Consider the following 21102-nt stretch of genomic DNA (forward strand, 5'->3'; position numbering starts at 1 on the left):
TCAAATTTCAGAAACCGGCCATGTACATTTAGTTTGTTGGCCCTAAAAAAAATGGCAATCAAAACATTGAGTGCTTTGAGGCACCCATAAATCATGTCCGATTGAACTGAAATTTAGCAAAGGTCATTTTTTGGTACATGGTCGATGCTTTAAATTCGATGATCATTTTTTTCCATACCTTCATGCCCTCAATCCCAGAAGGTCGATTTCAAATTCTTAATTTTTATTGAGCGAGGCGCGAAAAGTTGACACTCCTGTGAGTGATGCTGCTCATAATCACGGATGCTTACAGTATGTGGATTGAAGTGAAGGTCACCAGCACCATGACGTCTAATGCTACGATTTCCCTCCTAGATGAACTTTACGCAGTATACAGTGTTCCAGTTACAGTCGTTTCCGATAACGGTACCAACTTCACATCTTCTTCTTCTTCTTCTTCAATGGCACTAACGTTCCTAGAGGAACTTCGCCGTCTCAACGTAGTATTTACTTGCGTCATTTTTATTAGTACTTAGTTGAGATTTCTATGCCAAATAACACGCCTTGAATGCATTCTGAGTGGCAAGCTCTAGAATACGCGTGATCACAGTGCAAGTCGGAGGAAATTTCTTTGACGAAAAATTCCTCCGACCAGAACGGGAATCGAAACCGAACACCCGGCATGTTAGTTATGACGCTAACCATTCGGCCAAGGGAGCACTTCACATCTACTGAGTTTAAAAGTACTTATCTTCGGATGGTAGGCATTAAGTATCTTAAATCAACTGCTCCATATCATTCTTCAACGAATGGGCAGGCAGATCGTAGTGTGAAGACGGCTCGCCTAGGAGGCTTGCATTATGAGGTTGCAAAAAGGCAAAAAGGGTAGACGCCATGTTGACCAACTCCTGAACCTGAATTGTTGAAAAGTAGTCCTTACATTAGGGATAAGCCTGACCCCTACAGATCACGATAATCACCAATCAGCGTGCCTGTTCAACCCGGTAGACAGGAACAATCACTTCCGGTCCAGGAATCGTCTACTAATGAATGCGATCGGTTCATTACCTCGAGAGCTAGCCGTGATACCAACAGAACAGCATCATCTTCAGCAGCTCCACGAAGTTCGACGGAAATTAAGAAACCACGATTCATCTTTTCACCTTTCTATACTCGCGCATAGGTCTGACAGACAGAACATCAATGAGGTGGCTGAATTAAATGACTATTCAAACTGAATAAAGTTAAAGTTAAAAAAATATTTTCTGGAGTCTTTTCACTCAATTATATCTTTTTCTTTGAATAAATAGCAATAATGCCTAAAAATATACAATAGCAATATCACAGAGACGCGCACAGGCCAGAGTAAACAAATCACGATTTTTCGGCGAGTATAAAAGTGTAAAAGGGGGGAAATGTGTCATGTTCAACGCTCAAATCAACGCATCCTAACAACACTTTACTCGTTTGACATTTATTATTTTCATCTCTTTGTGTACCCTCAGTGCAAACATGTGACTCAAATAAATAAACAGTGAATTTATATTGTTACCTAAAATTATATAAAAACGACGTTAAATAAAAACCAGTATTTAACCTATTGTACTTACTTTCAAACAGCAAAAAAATCAAAAATAACTATCCAATGAGGAGTGTACGCCCTATTTTTCAATTGACTGTAGATCTCTCTATTAGATGATACCAAGGCGCCTAGAAGTATATCCTAAGGTGGGCCAATTTGCTAAAACCACTCTGCAGCCATCTTGGAAGTATACTGTGTTTTGTTTGTAAACAAAACACAATACGCTTGTGCACAGCTTCGCTTGAGATCAGTCTGTCTCTTTCACGCTTCTAGCAAACGATTCAAAGCGTCTATTCGCGTTTACGGGATTGGACTTCGTTTACGAGTTTAGAGAAGCGTCAAAGATGATATTTGATTTTCAGGCGGAATGAACACGTGTTTAAAATCAAAATTATGGATGAAAATGAACTTCTCCGTATCAAATTAGTATTCTATTTAAATGAAAAACATTTTTTATTTGCAGGTGGTGGTAATCTCTATCTTATGGCCCCAAATTAAAAGCCGCCACCAGACGTCGATACTGGATCACTGTCATCGTGAATAGATCGTGTTTGGTAATGCTCGAAATATGGCAGCAGGGTTGCCATGAAAAAAGACAAGAGATTATTTTCCTAAGTTCAACATTTCTGTGCTACAATGATAGAAATCCTATTTAACCACTAATCATTACAAATTGCAGTATTGCCAACTATCACTCGAACACGATCGGTAAAATCGACGTTCATCGCTTCTACTGTACGTTATGTAGATGCAAGGAGCTTGCTAATTAAGAGCTGAACTATACCAGAGTTGGTTTCACTGGACCTCTCGGCTTAATCGATCAATAGTTGAATTTATTTATTTATTTATTTACTTATTGTCGTCAATCAAAATTGTAGACCGATACATTATTAATACTACTTACTTAAAACTAAAAACTAAAAAAAATAAAAACTAAAAACTAAAAATAAATCTCGTAATATCAGATTGCAACATCACGTCATTGCAACCGATACATTCTTAATATTATACTACTTAAAATTACTTACTGAAAACTAAAAACTAAAAAACTAAAAATGAATCACGTAATATCAGATTGCGACACCACGTGCCACGTTCTCACCAGTCAAATTCCGCCCATATCAATTGGTTTGATGAAACTAATTTCATGTGGGAAAAGATGTGGTGGTGGTCGTGATAGAACAAAGGTCTAGATGATTGTAATATCCTTTTTTTCAGCGGTTGTTATGCAATGTTCTAGAATATGTAAGAATATGTATTCGTAAATTGAAATTCGAATAGCAAAGAATAGATCTCGAGTAATTTTAGAAAAGGTCCTATCTGCATTGATCGATTCATTTCATCGACATTCTCTTTCGTTAATAACTCGGCGATAAGAGCATTTCCCGATATGTTCGAAGATCAAGAGTTTGACAGCAATTGGAATTTGAAGTTTGAATTTGACAGCAATCGGTCGATTGGTTCGTGAGTTACACGTATCCGTGATGGTGCTTTGTGATAGTCAAGTAGATTTTTGTAAGAGGCGCCATCTAGACGTCAACCTTATGAACTTTTCAGCCGAACTATTATTTAGACAAAATCATAGTGCCACATAAGGATGAAAAGCTATCTCGTCTGTTTTCAGAAATATACTTTATATTTTCTAAAAAAATTATGATATTATGTACGAAAATTGATTTAAACTCATATTAGTATGGTAGTTGAAACTCCAATTTGATTTCGAAACGTTTATAAATTTCAGGAATCCATTTTTAGTATGGTAACCCTTGCCTTTAGCTGCCTTTAGTCGCGAGCTTTTTGGTGTATTTGGGATGAATTTCCATCCATCAATCCATCAAGTGGTTTTTACGATCGTTATTGTTGGAAATTTGATAGTTTCTAACTTTCCTAGAGTAGTAAAAAGAAATCTGCATGGCGGCGTACGAATTTTCGTTTGAGTCAATGTATGTTACGTTTTGGGAGCGAGGAAATAAAAGGTTGCTGTTTTCTTGAATGACGCATTTCGCTATCATTCATGCAATGCTTTTACTTTGGGCAGGGGTGTATTGCATATTTGCATTTAGTTTTGCGCAAGTGGCTGCCAGAGACGTCCAAAACGTAGCGTTCAACAAAATGGAAACTTGTAATAAATGTATCATCAATCTAGATATTATTTTCTTCCTCTTATGCGTACACTTAACATACACTTAAATTTTAATGATACATATTGTTCGCAAAAATTATGGGTACAATTATGGATTCCAACAAACTTTTCGTACGATAAGTCAAATGGAAATGGATGGAAAACATATGTTGTGCTGCAGAACATTATGATAGGTGGAAACATACTGAGGAAGATATGGAACATATTAGGGCTACCGGAAAACTCTGTAAGTTTTCAAAATAAAACTAAATTATAATGTTTCTCAACCATAAATGAACTTTACTGGATTATGACAAATTCCTGGATAATTTATGGGTTATTACCAGCCATGAACCAATGTGATAGAACCTCCCGGCAAACCTAACACATATTATGTAAGTTTGAATGCATGAAATAAGACGAAATCTTGAACATCACTAGCTTCGACATATACAGGTTTATATTCCGACAATGATAGATCACCACATAGTATCACATGGTAAGCGTATGGTAAGCGCACCTGGTTGAAACTCATTGCGTTCTATTTCCAAGAAAAAATATATAGACTCTTTGTAGTGGGTACTTATATACATAACATGTAAGAACACGAGAACGAAAGCAGGATGGTATAGAACACAAAATTAAAGAAAGAAAAGGACGGGAAATGAAATCAGATGGAGGGACTCTGAGGATCTTCGGAAAAATTGATGTGATGGATGTCGATCGCTAAACAAATGATCGAATAATGAATCTGCAAGTTGTAGCTGTAGAGGGAGTTGTTGACATTCAGAGGGAAATTTTAAAGTTGGGTATACACTGAAACCATGCTGTTATGAAAGTGGGAACAGGGACTTATGCAAAAATTGCTACGATTGAGTTTTCCTTGGTCACGAATGATGTCCTAATCTCATTGGACAGAATCGGTCACTGTTTGCTAGGTCTGTGAAACTGAAGGGTAAGTAGTTTTTTTCTAGCAGTTGATGTTTCCAGGCCACTTTACGTTCAGTTGGTCTTAGTATACATCTAGATCGATCATGAACCTTCACGAAAAAGAATTTCCGGTAGTATCTCGTTTCTACTAACATTATGTTTTATCGCTAAAAATGACTCAACCGTGGTATATCAGAGAGATTTCGTTCTCGCTATTTATGCCGAAAATTTACGCGATCTTAGGTTAGTACTGATTTATTGTTTCGTATTTCATTTTTAAATGAATTTTATTTCTTTTTCGGACACATGATATCGGAAAAATGTTAACTTGTGCATTAGATGGAATTAAGATTGTATCTACAATGTCTCAAATTGGTTCATATATTAAATTGAATTCTCAACTACAACTACTAAGTTCTACTTCTACTACTAGGTCTACCAGGCAAGCTGTAAAGTCCGAGAAGATCTTGCTAACGCTTCAACTTTAACATTCCATAATAATTCGAATGTGATTGCAAGACACGATTTCCTCAGGACAAATGCTTTATTCTATCGTGTTGTTATACATTCCACTGCTTTCTACCATCAAGCACAATCAAAAACATTCAATGCGCTACAAGTTCTGAAAATATTACAAAAATAACTTTATACAAGCGTTCGTTGGCAAATGCTTACTATCGGAATTAGGTGTTCATGCAGATATTCTACGATACAAACATAATTCGTGCTCAACTCATAATTTAGTGTTCCAACAAATTTATTGGTAAGAATCAGTGTTAGAAAATATTTAAAATGCCTCTTTACAACAGGAGATTTTGCGGTTTAGTTGTTCATTCATAATGAAAAATCCTAATCAAAAAGTAAATGCAGCGCCTGGTTGAACTGATTTTCCCCTCATAATGATATCAAAATAAAAATATTTCACGTCCACAAAAAGTACTCCGATCCGCAATGGAAGACCATTGTCATAACGCTCCACCAATACGTCTATCGACATTTTTTCGTTTACTATCGACAAAATCGTTTACTGTAACATAGCAATGCTATGTGCATTCTTGCGAACTATGATAACAATTTTCCAGCAACTAGCGATCATGTTACATCTAGAAACAAAGAATTTTTTTCAAGATCCATATTGCTGAGTGATTCTGATCCGTAAACGCACTAAACCTACGAGAAACGGGTGCTGTGGCCACACATTCTGTGGCTGTTCAAGCTATCATTCGAAGAAGTTGATCTATGAACATCTATCGAAGTGCATTCCTCAAGCGTGAGTTCCGGTCCTCGTAAACACGCGCCTGCAAACACTAAACTATGCGAAATGGTCCCCTATACTTTCGAGTGATGTGCATGAATTCCAATCTCAAGACGGAATAGTCATTACTTGGAATGATATGATCGTATCTAGCAATGGAACTACACCCCGTGCAACGCACTTCCGAAAGGAATGCTACACCCAACCTGATGTAAACCAAACGTCAGATTCTCTAGCAAGAGTTTGCATGAGTTTGGCTTAAAAAAACAGCATCCGATTAGGTCATCTATCGAGAAACAAAGATTTTAGCGAAGTTTTTTTTGGGGATAGAATCATTTGTATTAGGTGTACGATTTTACTTCTGTTATTTATTTATTAGATCAACACAACTCAATAGGATCATGATTAGTTTATGAATCAATGCGTGGTGAGTAGTTTCAACAATTCAAGTATAATAATGTTTACATTTGACACCGGCAAGCGGTGTAGGACTGAAGTTCCAGGATGCGGCGCCGAAGACACAAAGACCATCATTTATGGTATTATGAAGGAATAAAACATTGAGAAAAAGGGAAATCGGCCGAATAAAAATAGCGTTCAGTGGGTTCTCAGAGATCACTCATCTTGGAGAAACTCCAAATCTTCCCACCTCATGTCTCCACATAGATGACGACACGAGAAAAGATCCTTAGATCGGTCGAGAGCTGGATACACTACCGGTTCAAGTATCATGATCTGGTTACGAGCAAGTTAGCCAGAGCTTCATATCCATCCCTGAAATGGTATTTCAGTATATTGACAAATGTACCATTTAATGATTTTTTTGCGGACGATTGAAAAAAGAAGCACCCAGTCCCAGTCTCCTCCAGAGACGAATGAACTCTCAGAGTTTAAGGTATCTTTAATCCAAATCCAATCCAATCCAATCCAGTCTCCTGCACCACCAGGGAATTATTTTAATACTTCAACCGTAAATGCATATTCGCTGAATTTCGACAAAACACAATGACAATTAAACAAATTTTGCACTGTATTTTATCGCGATTACTGTGACAATTATCCGATGTATTCTTATTTTGATTTTTCATTATTCGATACGAAATTACTCGAATGAAATTGCAGATATCCGATAATTTGAATTAATCGAACGATTAACCGACGTCTCTACGCTCTGACGGTTTCTTGCTTGCAAAGTATATTAAAATAACCTCCAGGTATGCTACATTACTCGATGCATTATTGTGAGTTGTTGATAATGAAAATTTTACAGCAAAAAATACAACAAAATGACAATTATATTGCAAGTAGTTTGTGCGGTAGTTGGTATCAGGTGTCTCTTTTCAAATGCACAGAGCTTAGCAGTAAAACATATGCTTTCTATATTTGTTTAAAGCTAGCGTAACGATACGCGGCATATTTGAAAATTTAATATGAGCTGCTGAACCGAGCAATTTCCCACTGTTGTGTGATCAACTAGCCCCTTTATATATGAAAAAGAATATGCATGAAAATTCAATGAAAACAATTTTAAAATCGAATCCCACTAACATTGAAAGCTAATACATACAATAAACTTTTGTTTTACGTTAGGACCGATTTTTTTCATGATTATTAACCATATTTAGAACAAATTTTATAAAGCGCAAACAGTGACTGATTTTTGGCAAAAGCAGCATCATGTTCGTATTTTTTAACCTATTTGATAAGCAGTTTTTCCGATTTGCTTATTTTATTGCATCAGTGATTAGCTATTTTCCATCCATAGATCGCTAATTTTTTGGACGCTCAGATTTCAAGATATCGTCACTGACCAACTTACCCCTATGACCAACTAGCCCCGCCTTACCCTACTATCAAAATAAACCAATAAAACAATGATCAGCGATAGACAGTGCTTCGATTCATAAATATATAATCATTTTTATGAAAAAGTCTAGAAAAATTCTGTGGAATAATTGTGGAAGCAAGGCGCACACCTAATACTTCAGACTCATTCAAAGTTTTTTGTGCATATCCTAGTGGCATATTTGATGGGTTTACATATTATTTATAGTAACGTAGTATTTAAGTAGTTTTTTAACAAAAATTAATCAAAAAACAATCCGACAGAGACATTGATAATTGATGACAGTGAAGATTGACTATAACCGATTTCAATTCACACTGAAATACTTTCATATAAAATTCTGTTTTCAATAAACAATAGTATGAAGTTTTCTAAATAAATTCTAAATGAATTTTTGGACAACGATGTGAATGTTACTCCAAGCCGAACCTTCTCGTTTTAAACCGAACTTATGAAAATTCGTTAGTTCAAATGTTGAACGAATATCAATATAGTAAAAATGAACCATTGTTACGAGTAAAAAGATCAAGTTTTCTTCAAATTACGTTAACAATATATAATCACAGTAGACAATTGCTGTCAGGGTGAGTTCATTTGTTTACATGATGACGTCACCTGCAGGCTCGCAATGAAAATCCCGGTGTATCCACTCACTAAACGGACATCCCAAATCCACGGTGTATGATACGGAGAACGCCCGACCATCGACAAGAAACCAGGAAGTGGCAAAAAGCAAAAGCGGCCGATCCTAAAACTTACTCGAACGTGGTGGCTTTTATCAAACGAAACCCAAAGCTGTTATCGAGAGACGCGGTCAAAATTATAGAAATCCCATGTCCCAAAAGTAAAGAAGAAGAGCAGATTTGAGAAGCTTCAAAACGCTAATTCACTGCTGGAATACGGTTGCCCCGCTATGGGCGGTGAAACGTACTGCAAGGTAGTTTTCGGAAAGGTCGAAGTTTTCATAAAATATTCTTATTTGGCAAGCAATCTGTAGTTGCAGACTGAAAAGGGGAGTCTGCAGGTTATTGTCTTTTCTGACCAGAGGAGAAGTTCGATCGAAAATGAAAAATATAATCTGACTACCCTTCCCTGGGTATCTAGCTAGCTAAATATTTACATAGTTTTTTTTTTACACTTTTGGGTCAGAATTTGTTGCAGTAATTGAATATGAATTATTTGTAGTCCGCATGATTCTGCTGTTTCATGATGCATGGAGAGGTTCGACATATAATGAGTTAGAAGCATAGAAGAATATAAACATTCTACACCGAAACCGATCAAGACGGTTTTGGTTTGCCTGCTTGTGTATCATATAGTTTGAACCGAAGCAGAATCGTCTCGTTCTCTTCTGTGTCATGATTTGTAGCATGTAAAAGCAAAAGAATTCCACTGGGGGAAATGATTTCTGCAAGATCATATTTGAACAAACGAAAGTGAATTATTCAGTGAAACGATCAATCGACAAACATTGATCACACATCATGTCTCACTAATGTTGTTAATAAGGCTGTTAACTGCAGATGCGACCAGTATTTTAAAGAAATAATCTCCAAAATAAATGAGGCATGTTTTTCGAATTTTGCTATTAGCGTTCAGTTTGCAATAAAGCCAAACTCATTAAACGAGTTCAGCAAAACACGCATGCATGAATGCGTAAAGATCTGTTCTCGATACTCTAAATCGTGTTTAGACCGAGACCGAATAGTACTTCTATCGTGTGTGATTTTGTGAGTTATGATCGATGTTTTTACGTCGTGCCGCCATGATGCCAATTGTCTTAACGTTCCTAGATGAACTCCCTCGTTTGTTTGTACTTATCTGGCGAACGCATTGCAGAATACACGCAAAAAATTTGTCTATGTATACAGTGTCGGACAAAACATTAAGACCACTTCTTAAGCAAAAAAAAGAAAGTGACAATCTGTGAGAAAAATAATCCAATCCAGTGCTTCAATCCATTTATATTAACTTACTAGCTAACCCGGTAAACTTCATCCCGCCCAAAATTTATTACCTTTAACTATAAAATTCCTATTACTTCTACCAAAACTCGACATTATAATATCAGATTATATTCAGACACAACTCTCGTTCAAGAATTTTTAACCACTTGCAAATAACATGTTTCTCCGGTGTTGTTTCGATCGATTTTTGATATTTTGATGGTGATATTTTGTGCTTTTCGGATCCTGGTAAGTATTTATCATGCAAACAAGAAATATGTAAGGTTTTAATTCTCAAATTCTAGTTGCAGTCAACGAAAAATGGGTCGCGAGAATAGTTGCACGAAAACAAAGTAGAAACAAAGCGGACGCCCGAGAAAAACGATCGCGAAGGATGACTCTGCCGTAAAGCGAGCCTCCAAGAAAGATCCCTCGAGTTCCTCGAAAAATATTCGGGACTAACTGCACTTGTTCGTGAGTTCCCGGACAGGTCAGCGGCTGGTGGAGCAGGGTCTATGCGGTAAAAGCCCCTGGAAGGTCCCGATGCTGACGCCGAAGCATCTGAAGGCACGGCTGAAATTCGCGAAAGACCACTTCGATTGGATCAGTCCGGAGCAAGAAAAGCAGTGACTCATCGGCTCGGACGGAAAAATTTAGTCCCATCGCCCAATAGGCTTTGCTTACATGCCTCATTATGGTATGGGGTGCTTCTCCTGGTACGATGTTGGCACCCTGTACTGAGTAGCTAAGATCATGGATCAGTACCTCTACCCTCGAATCCTAAGAGATGTTATGCTGCCACCCGCCGAGTGGGACATGTCCCTGAAATGACAGTTCATGCAGGATAACTATCCGAAGCACAGACCGTCAAAAAGTGGTTCCAGGATAACAAAGTCGACGTCATGGGGTGGCCAGCGCAGTTACCGGATTTGAAACCTATAGAGAACCTATGGGAAATCGTGAAAATGTTGGTGTACACGGAGAAGTCGAAAAATAAGCAGCAACTGTGGGATAGGATCCAAGCTTGTTGGTACGCCATCCCGGTCACCACGTGCCAGAATCTGGTGGAATCCATGCTGAACCGGGTGCGTGAAATGATGTGAAACAAAGGTTACATGACCGAGTACTAACCCTAGAAGCTTTTCACGGCATGAATTTTCTTGTTTTTATTTTTTTACCATGAATTTTAAAACCGGTCTTTATTTTTGCCGCGTCGTTTTAGTTGTTAAGTATGCTTAAAACAATTTTTTAATACAAACTAGCTGACCCGGCAAACTTCGTCCCGCCCAAAATTGTTTTTTGTTATCAATACCTTCAAACATTCTCGTTTTCTTACTATGAGCAAGTTCATGGGTCCAATCGCAGAACTGTTCATTGATTGATCTTCTATTCGACCCCGTTGAATTTACCTTTTTCTATAAAATTCCTAGTATTTCTAACAAAACTCATCATTATAATATCAGATTATTTTCAGACACAATTCTCGTTCAAAATTTTTCAACCACTTGCAAATAACATGTTTCTCCGTTACATGGAATAAATGTTTTATACAGAAAAAATGATAGAATAAAGACAGCTGATGATTTGGATGGATGATTTCAACGATTTTATCGGTTTCCACGACGATTGGTCTACCACTACGGGGTATATCTTCGACAGCCACTACACCAGAACGAAATCGATCGAACCAACGCTGTGCTGTGCGAATCGTTACAGTATCGGGTCCATAAACTACACTAATTTTTTCGGCCGCCTTCGTTACAGTTTTACCTCGCAGGTAGTAAAAACGTTAAATATGGCGAATTTCTTGCTTGATGGACTCCATCTTTGATGCGCTATAACTTGAGACTGAAAAGAACAATTACAACACTGTCAAAACGACACTTGTAGCACAGATTGTCGTCTTTAAATAGCCATATAGTATGCGATAAGTACAACACAAGATATGTTTAAGTGTTGCCATATATTGACAATATACGACATTTCTTTTTCCCCAACCCAATATATGGATTTCTTCGAACATTGCAAATAAATTATTATGAATGAATTGAAGCATTGGATTGGATTATGTTTTCTCAAAGTTTTGTCGCTCTCTTTTTTTTTTGCTTGAGCAGTGGTCTTAATGGTTTGTCCAACACTGTAGTAGTGACATAATCTACAACTACACGCATAAGAAAGACAAGGAAAATTTTGAAGCAACATTTGTTTTTTTTTACTCATTTTGATAGAACCACTTCTCACTAAATTTCGGAAGCAGCCAACCATTTTTCTACTTTCCTAGAGGCGAATGGAATTTTATGTGAAAATGAACAAAGAAGAAAGGGACACTAACCACACGACTCGATACGGCTTGGGCACATCACCTAGCAGTGAGAACAGGCCTTGAATCTGATCCTTTCACATAGAAAATGATGTTTATATTTATCTCACCATCTTCGGCCTTTGTGCGCACCTGCGCTGCTTATAACAATTTAATTCTTTTCTTGAAAACTGATTTACAGACATTGAAACCAAACGTGTTCGTCGCTTCGTTGAAAGCTATACTGCAAGCGTCAAGAGCATTAGGCAGCAGTGACACTGGATGCAGAAAAGTGGTCGTACGAATTGTATGCAATAGTGAAAGTAAACAACCACATTGAGTTGTATTTGTGTGGTTACATTGCTTCCCCCTTGCTTCGTTCGAATTCGTCAGCTTCTATCGAGCAAAATTGTTTGTTTCTTTTCGTACAATCGAATTTTCGGGCGTACTCCTATCCAAAGTAACCTTAGCCTTATGCTGTCCACAACTGGTTCGATGGCCAGGGATCGACAAGAGTTGTTTAGTCGTAGCTGATGCGCTGGTACATGCAATCTAAAATTCGCACACACACAAATTGCTCTAACTTATGGTCCGTTTGGCAAAATTAATTGAAATTTGCGTAGACCTAGTTTGATGTGTATAATTTAAACTCTGTGAGTTGATTTCATCAGGTGTACAAAAGTTTTCAATATGGCGACGAAAAAAAGTGCATGCGCGAAAAAGTTTTGCGGGAGTATAAAAAATTGGGCAAGCGATTTGTACTTGCGAAAAGTGGAGTAAACCTTTCGCTATCGCAAGCACCATGAATGGACAGATGTATTAGGAAGAGTGTCTTTAAAAGTGGCTAGAAGCGGCTCACGACGGTCCGACGATCTTCTGGCCGTATTTGGCATCATGCCACTACACGAAGGACGTGTTAGAGTGGTATAAGGCAAATGATGTCGATTTCGTGTCAAAGGATTGTCGATTCTGATGTCGTGCAGAACCTTATGGTTGGGGTTCACGTATTACGATATAAAGGCGAAATAAATTAAATGAATGATGGTAAAACTAACTATAATTGTGTCTTTTTACTCTTTGAAAATTTAATGATTATCGGATAAAAACTCGAATTTTGAGAATGAGTTTTATGTGTGTGGATTTTAAACGATACACCCTTTAAATGCACATCGTCAGTTTAACGATTAAGTGGGCTGGGCAATCGGCACATCAGCAAACAGTCACCGCTCGGCTTCGGGTGGTCTCCGATTATCCCACGGACGCTCATGGGCACACATTTTGGCGATCCTGCCAGGAGCGAGGATTAAGCGGGATAATCGGAAACCGCATTGAATCGGAATATTAAAAGTTGATATGCGCGGATCGGGACGACCGCACAAACGGCTATGACTTGGGACAACCGTATGAATACAAGAGTGTGGATCGGGACAACCGTGTTGTGTAAAAATGGAAGTAAAATCATTTGCGGATCAAGACGACTGCACAGAAAAAAGTACGGCTCGGGACGACCTATGAGAAAATTATAATGATGAATGTGCGAATCGGGACGACCGTGCTGTATAAAAATGGAAGTAAAATTATATGCGGATCGGGACGACCGCGCAGAAAAAAGTACGACTCGGGACGACCTATGAAAAAATTATAACGATGAGAGCGCGAATCGGGACAGCCGTGCAGAACAAGTACGGCTCGAAACGGCCGTATGGAGAACAGAACTTGGCTCGATATTTTGTTAGTTAAAAGTCTTAAATAAGCTCACACATCTCAAAAATGGTTCAAATGTTTTCTGCGAAGGGAAATACACTGAAACAAAGTCCACATGCATTTGTTCTTTTCATCTTTTTCTATCCAATTCATTTTTTCCGGAGAAGAGAGAAGATGTGCACTCAGCACACTTTCCGCCATCTTATCAGCAGGCAGTCATCGTTTGGCTCCGGCGGTCTCAGATTATCCCACGGACGCACATGGGCATACATTTTGGCGATCCTACCAGGAGCGAGGATTAAGCGAGATAATCGGAAACCACCTTGAATCGAAATATTAAAAGTGGATATGCACAAACGGCTATGGCTCTGGACAACCGTATGATTACAAGATTGCGGATCGGAACGACCGTGCTGTGTAGAAATGGAAGTAAAATTATTTGTGGATCGAGACGACTGCGCAGAAAAAAGTACGGCTCGGGACGACCGTATGGAGAACAGAACTTGACTCGATATTTTGTTAGTTAAAAATCTTAAATAAGTTCATACATTCCAAAGGTGGTTCAAATGTTTTCTGCGAAGGGAAATACACTGAAACAAAGTCCACATGCATTTGTTCTTTTCATCTTTTTCTATTCAATTTCTTTTTCTTCGGAGAAGAGAGAAGATGAACACTCGGCACACTTTCCGCCATCTTATCAGCAGGCAGTCATCGTTTGGCTCGGGCGGTCTCCGGTTATCCCGCTGACGCTCATGGGTACATACTACGTAGCGCAAAGTAAATAGGTATACGCTCGTAGATGTGTAAACTTTCATTGCACTCAAATGAGGAATTATATTTCAGTTCTTAATTATAATGAAGCTAAGATTATTTTAAAAAAGGGAATACAGATTTTAATACAGATTTTCTGCGAAAAAAACTAAAATAAAAGATTTTTTAGACCAAAAACACAGATTGTATTATGGCAACTCTATGTGGAAGTACTTTTTCCCCTAGGCGCCTACGCAGAAGAAAGATGTTGCTTTCGTTCAGTTTGATTTGGGCAGTGGGAGTATGGCGTCGTTTTCTGGAACAACGTCAATGCGAATTAAATAACACGCTGTTAACGTGTTTTTAACCGCTGCTCCGTATTCTCCCGACCTTGCGACTTGCGATTTTTTTATTTTTTTTCTTGTGTAAACGATGACTATGTTGAAAAACAAAAATCCATGATTTTGAAAGTTAAGATTGGTACTTCAATTTGTTTTCTATCCAATCTTGCTATTTGTTTATGTTCGTCCTCTACAGGCATGTGTGGATTACTTATCAGCCTACCCTCGTACATGCGTTACACGGTACGTACGTTCAAACGGTCTTTTAGAAGGTGGACAGAGTTCAGCAGAAGTTGTCAAGATTTGCAAAAAAAAACTTGGTAAGCGAACTGTGTATGAGGAAAAATAGTGAGTCCTCCATTGCGTCAACGAACTAACTTTTTTTTTTGTTATCAGTCAATACTACGTAAAAGTAGGTATTTAGTAGACCATTTTTCCATTCCAGTATCGTTGATTTTTTTTTAGAAGAAGTAGAAAGGTCTGAGCCTAGGGGCAGAGATGGAAGTTTGAAGTAGGACTGTGATTGTTCAGAACAGTAGTTTTTGAGATAATTCTTTTCATTGATCAGAAATCTGTTAGTTTAACTCTTTTGAAACTCCAAATACAGGGTCTTTCAGATTAAACGCTCACCCAACAAAATCCAATAGCTCCTTATATTTTTTTTCGCTCCGTCGATGGTAACACTGCATTTCCCACTTCGGGACGATAATATTTGGCTAATCGTTCAGTCTGATCGGATGGTTTTTAGTGTCAAGATGTACAATTTACAAGAACGTGTATTTTTAGTGAAATCGTATTACTCGAGCAACCGAAGCCTTAATGGAACTTTGTCCTCTTATGGTAAGAATTTCAACATTTCTCGTCATCGATTAATTCCTCCGAGGGTACGTGAAGGACCGTTGCTATGTTAATTAGCCACTAAATTTGGAGGAACTTAAAGAAGAAATAAGTCGGATTTTCAACAGCATCGTAGTCGTAATGATAGAGTAGTGCATGAAAAACTTTGTTCGCCATAAAAAACGCGTTTTCGAAAAAAGAGGTGGTCACATCGAATATGTTTGTTGCGTGAGCGTGTAATCTGAAAGACCCTGCAGTAGCCATGAAAAGGGCCGTTTGTTATATGTACTCATAACCCTCAAACGGTTTGTAACGAACAAAAAAATAGCTTCTGGCAGGAAGTTCAACTGTCTAACTGAAAATGATTGATGAATATCAGTGTGACACATAACAGAGTGGAATGGTAGATGAAGTATATGTGGATCGGTAAACAAAAAAAATATATCGTTATTGAATCAATTGAATATAGAATTTATAGGGAAGAAAAACAAGTTGAAAACACTTACGATGAAACATGAAATCATGTTGCTTTATTTTTAATGGATAGTGTGGTATTGTGATTTCTTTCCATTGTCTTATTCTTATTATTAGTCTTATTCTAAGGCATCAGGAGCAGTAGCTTTTTCGATGAAATAATGTTCGTTTGCCGACTATCACAATCAAGTCGTTTTGATTCTATTGCTCAATCTATCATAGAAGGAATTGAGTCATTGAGAATTATGAATATGAGTCATGAAGATTAATGATATTTCATTTTGTTTCATTTTTGTGATGCGATGTAATGCCGGTCTCAAAAAGTCCTCGTATGATAATAGCTGCTATCCTCCTAGTGTTGATATAATTTTTCACCGTATAATTGCCCATGTTGCCGCAGCCCGGAAGACACTCGCTTAAGATGTTCATCATTCCGTCATATACAGAAGTCATTCGCTAACTGGACTATTTTCAGCTGGATTTCTATTTTTAAGAGGGCGTATGGAAATTAGGCTGTAAAGCAGTTATGTTTCAATAATAGATGTCATCTTCAAGCAATCCAGTTAGCGACTAAAATTCGATAACTGTATTGATTTTCCAGCCCAATTAACGAACGTCCATTGTATGGGTGACACTTTCCTCGTTGCTTTGATGAAATCTTGCATGAAATTTGACTGCTGCATGAAATCTTGCACCTGATTACTTTAACATGTTTACATTCGAAAAATGTCTTGCTAATTTGTTTGATAGATCGAATTATTGTTCACATTTTTGTGTTGCATACAACATTCATAGGAACGAAGTTGAAAGAAAGAATGAATTATACATGATTTACTTTCGCATCCGCTCGCAAATCATACCTCCTGTATTTTTTAAATTGCTCACTTATTCTACTATTTCCGCTGTCTCAGGCGATAAAAATACTGGATGAATTCGTCATCTAATGGTATATATCATAACATATATCGTAAGAATGATTCTTCGTAATGTGCATTTGAAAACTCCTCATAAACGTTACATTTTTCGTAGAGTGGCCCCCTATATGGAAATAAAAGACGTAGTCCTTCGTCAAAACAAAAAATTACTTGTTCCTAAATGGGTACTTTTAGAGCATGACATAAAAAAATCCACTTGCGTATATTTGTTTTACCGTGTTTTCTTCATCGATGCACCCCTCGGTTTTGACAACTGGTTGTTTTCATCTGACACAAACATAATTTCCGTTTTCTGGTCGGACGAGTCCAAGTTCGAGCTGTTTAAGGAGCTACCGCAATGTCAAAGTCACCAGCAAATAGACCCTGAGGCGCCACCTTACCAAAGAGTTAAGCCTCCTTCAGACAACGCTACACTATTCGATCTGAACAGATCATTTATAAAGTTTTAACACAGCTTTCCCGGTGGATGATGCGCGATGAACAGCCATTATTACGAAGAAATACAAATGTGATTTGCATCGAAATAATAATTTCCCTCATCGCAGACTTCATGTGAATGGTGTGGAATCATCATAATTTTTTTCCTTCAAAAACTCACATTATCAATTCCTAGCTGAAACTACATCTGTTTTTCCCAATTGTTCACATTATAATCATCGGATTATTAACAGAACATTATGTGTTTGCTTGAGAAAGATTCGTAATCAATCTTCACATCATCATCAAACGTCATCAAAATGCATCGAACAACGGCTAGAACTGACTTGACATGAACATAGCGTGAAAGTCTAACGAAATAAAAAAAAACAGTTAAAACATGAGAGCATACTTTCGATATACACCGTATTATCATGTCCATTAGATGTACACAAAAATACTGAAATGATTTCATAGGGTATAATGTAATATAATATAGAATATAACAATGATTATCACTACTATTGATGAAATAAAAGAATTGGTTTTGATATATTACTGGCAAATAGAATTAGTTACAACATTAATAAACTACAACAAACACGCTCATAGTTGCGCCATTTATAGTACGGGGTTTTGCGATTCAATCATTCGGTTCGAAGACAGTTTTCTTGAGGATAGAATGATGTAGTGCTAGTATTTGAGTTTGGTATTCATGTAAAACAGTAGCAAAACAGAAGTAAACGGTTTTCTATAGTCCCGAAGAATTTTATTGGCAAACATTATTTTCTTAACTTCTGAGATGTTGGATTGAGCAGATATTTCGGAACTTTTATAAAATAGAAGCTACTTCATGAAATGATTCAGCATTTCACATAGTAGAGCAATATATTTTGTCGAACAAAGATAGAAGAGAGAATTTCGTGATTTTACACACACTTAGCACAGTACATATAGAAACAGGATACACATGGGAAACACTGACAGTGGCATTCCGTTTATATATTTTTTTTTGTTTTACGACATAGAGTTTTTTTTTCAAGTTTTTATTTTCAATTCCACACAACGATTCAATTCAATATATGTACGTTGATAGTGTCGATCGATTTCCGCAATGGACGCGTCTTTCGCATTTGCGCTGTATATAAAACTCATCTTTTACGTATTGTTTCGAAGTGAAAGTGGAATAGAACCATTTCTGAGGACAATGTTTATCGAAAGTAACCGGGATGTTTGACTCAAACAACTGATATTACTGCGGGCAACTTTCTCTGAACATTCCTCTACCGGTTCTATTCTACTTTAGTCACCTTCGCAGAACCTGTGTTGTAATGCTATCAATCTACGACGATCTATTTGGGAAGTTGAACACCAGAGTATTCTTTTGATCCTGAAGAGCTGGATATTCCATAACATATGATGAAACAACAAAAAAAACATTTTCATTCGATCAGTACAAAACTTGTTAATGTATGTTCACGTGAGAAACGATTATTTCTAGAAATTAACTTTGTCATTGGTTAGAAATTTAGTTCAAAAAAATGAAGGATGATACACACAAAATCAATGTTATGGAAATCCGCTTCCAGTTAAAGTCATTAGATAACTTTCACAGATTAGACGTGATTGCTAAGCGTTGATTGGGTTAGGAAATATTTTATTTATAAAAAAAACCAAGCGCAAAAGCGAGTCCGATCGTATAGTAGTAACTAATCAGTTTCCCTAAACTATATAGTCCATACCTAGAACATTTTTTTCAAATCACTAGAGCTCGTAAATTATTTATTTTAGTTTAGTACTGTACACTGTCGCGAGTTTTCTGTATATCGAGCACTAACACAAATAGCGAAGCACCTAATTTGGGATTCTGGGACAAACAAGTAAAAGAAGCTCTCTCCTATACAATTGAAAGTATCAGTCTCAGTCAATAGGTATGCTACATTCGGTCGGTCCGTTATTCATCGGTCGAGATAAAATAAAGTATCGCTAGGAAGGTAAAACATGAAACAGAAGACGTTAACAAAGAAGAAGGTAAACTCGATGAGCTAAACGAATACAGATAAGAACGGAAAAGTCATACAGGGTTGTTTGGAAAATTAAAGCAACAAAAGATAGAGAGGTCAAAGCTTAAAAGCACTGTAGTTGTTGTTTGTAAAATCTCACCTTCGCCCCCGCTCATTCTTCAGTGTTCCCCCATACTTGGGTCTAGTTCCGATCAAGTCTATAATCTCTGGTATACAACTTGCAAATATCGCCTTTAGTTTTGTAGCAACGTAAGATTTGATTCGTATATTGATTGGCAGAAATAGTAATGGTAACCAATTTTTCGATGAAAAATTTTTGTTTTGTTTATGGATACAGGATTGTATGAATTTATGTATTCGAAGCACACAACAGATATATTGATTGATGCCATATATTTGTTTATTTATAGATGCAGCAGGTTTCCCCAACCGTTGTAATTATGGTTTCAACGACACATGTATTAATACAGTTGAGTTCAAGGTAGAGTGAATGAAATTAGAAGAAAAGAGAAAACAAAAAAAAAAATGAATATTCGTTGACGAAAAAGCATTTGAAACTGGTTTTCAAAATTATTTACATTAAAAAATCGATTGTGACAGCACGAGGTCTACTATAACAACAGCTCCAATAATACACCATTTCGCCGAAAACTAATCGAAAGATTCTGCCGAACCGTTTTTTTTTTTGGGGGGTCGCGTCTTGGAACCCTCGACGATGCTCATTTTATTCTATTTTGCGTGGAATGCAATGAGTAATTGCATTTCTTATATTGATTTCCTTCCGTAACACAGGCTCTCCTCTTCATTCTTGACTTCATTTTCGAATTGTACAAAAACTAGTCATGTACCAACAAATCAAAATAAACACAAGATAAACTAAAATAAACAAATGACAAATGGAGAAACAAATGGCATAGAAATACTATAAGACAACTCACGCACACACTCCTCTATCGTGAATCTAAAGAGCAGTTTGTACGTGCTGCTAATGATAATAATCACGCATATCACACATACATACCTACGTACAATTTACGCACACGCTCACACACACACACAATTTACGCACACGCTATACACACACACACTTTTATTATCAATTATTCGTACACTAAACATCGTGTTCTGCGCATTTTTTCGTTTACTTGTCAAACTGACACGAACCGCTAGAAGGTTTCTAAACGTACACAAGTTGTTGACTGGGGGAAAACGCACACCAGGCTTTACTGTGTCTGTCAGTCTAGGAAAGTCCCCACGTGTATTCCATGTGTATATCCAGCTGGTGTATTCATAGGAAGTGGTTTTCTTTCAATTCGATAGCAATGTCTCTTATAAGGAAAAAAATAATTGTTGATGATTCGAGTATTCTCTTTCGTCAGTGGAATCGATTCGTGAATTTTGACCAAAGAAAATTATAAAAATATTAATAGAAGAGAGTATTTGTGATCATTTGATATATATGATACAATTAGAAAATGTGTATAAGCTAGCAGTGAGGAACCAATCGTTGTTATCGGAAAAAAGAATAACCAATAAATACTTATAAGCTTATAGATCGGATTATTGTTGAACCGGAACCAGTGTAAAACAACATAAAGTGTTCTATCAGAGCTCATTTGAATGATGAGGACTTCTAGCGTTACGTCAAATACAAAGACTAT

General features: G+C 37.1%; 1 protein-coding gene across 26 annotated transcripts in view; it reads right to left on the bottom strand.

Moving 5' to 3' along the window:
* LOC129762995 (calcium-activated potassium channel slowpoke) overlaps positions 1 to 21102 on the bottom strand; it is a 196156-nt gene that overhangs the window by 103844 nt on the left and 71210 nt on the right. For 6 of the 26 annotated variants that reach the window (XM_055761681.1, XM_055761692.1, XM_055761684.1 and 3 more), the window contains exon 7: positions 19581 to 19672. The exons of the other annotated variants lie outside the window; for them this stretch is intronic. In XM_055761681.1, coding sequence (XP_055617656.1) covers positions 19581 to 19672 — 92 coding nt within the window. The remainder of the gene's footprint in view (positions 1 to 19580; positions 19673 to 21102) is intronic. 26 annotated transcript variants of the gene reach the window in all.

Source organism: Toxorhynchites rutilus, chromosome 1 (assembly GCF_029784135.1).
Source record: "Toxorhynchites rutilus septentrionalis strain SRP chromosome 1, ASM2978413v1, whole genome shotgun sequence".
NCBI lineage: Eukaryota > Metazoa > Arthropoda > Insecta > Diptera > Culicidae > Toxorhynchites > Toxorhynchites rutilus.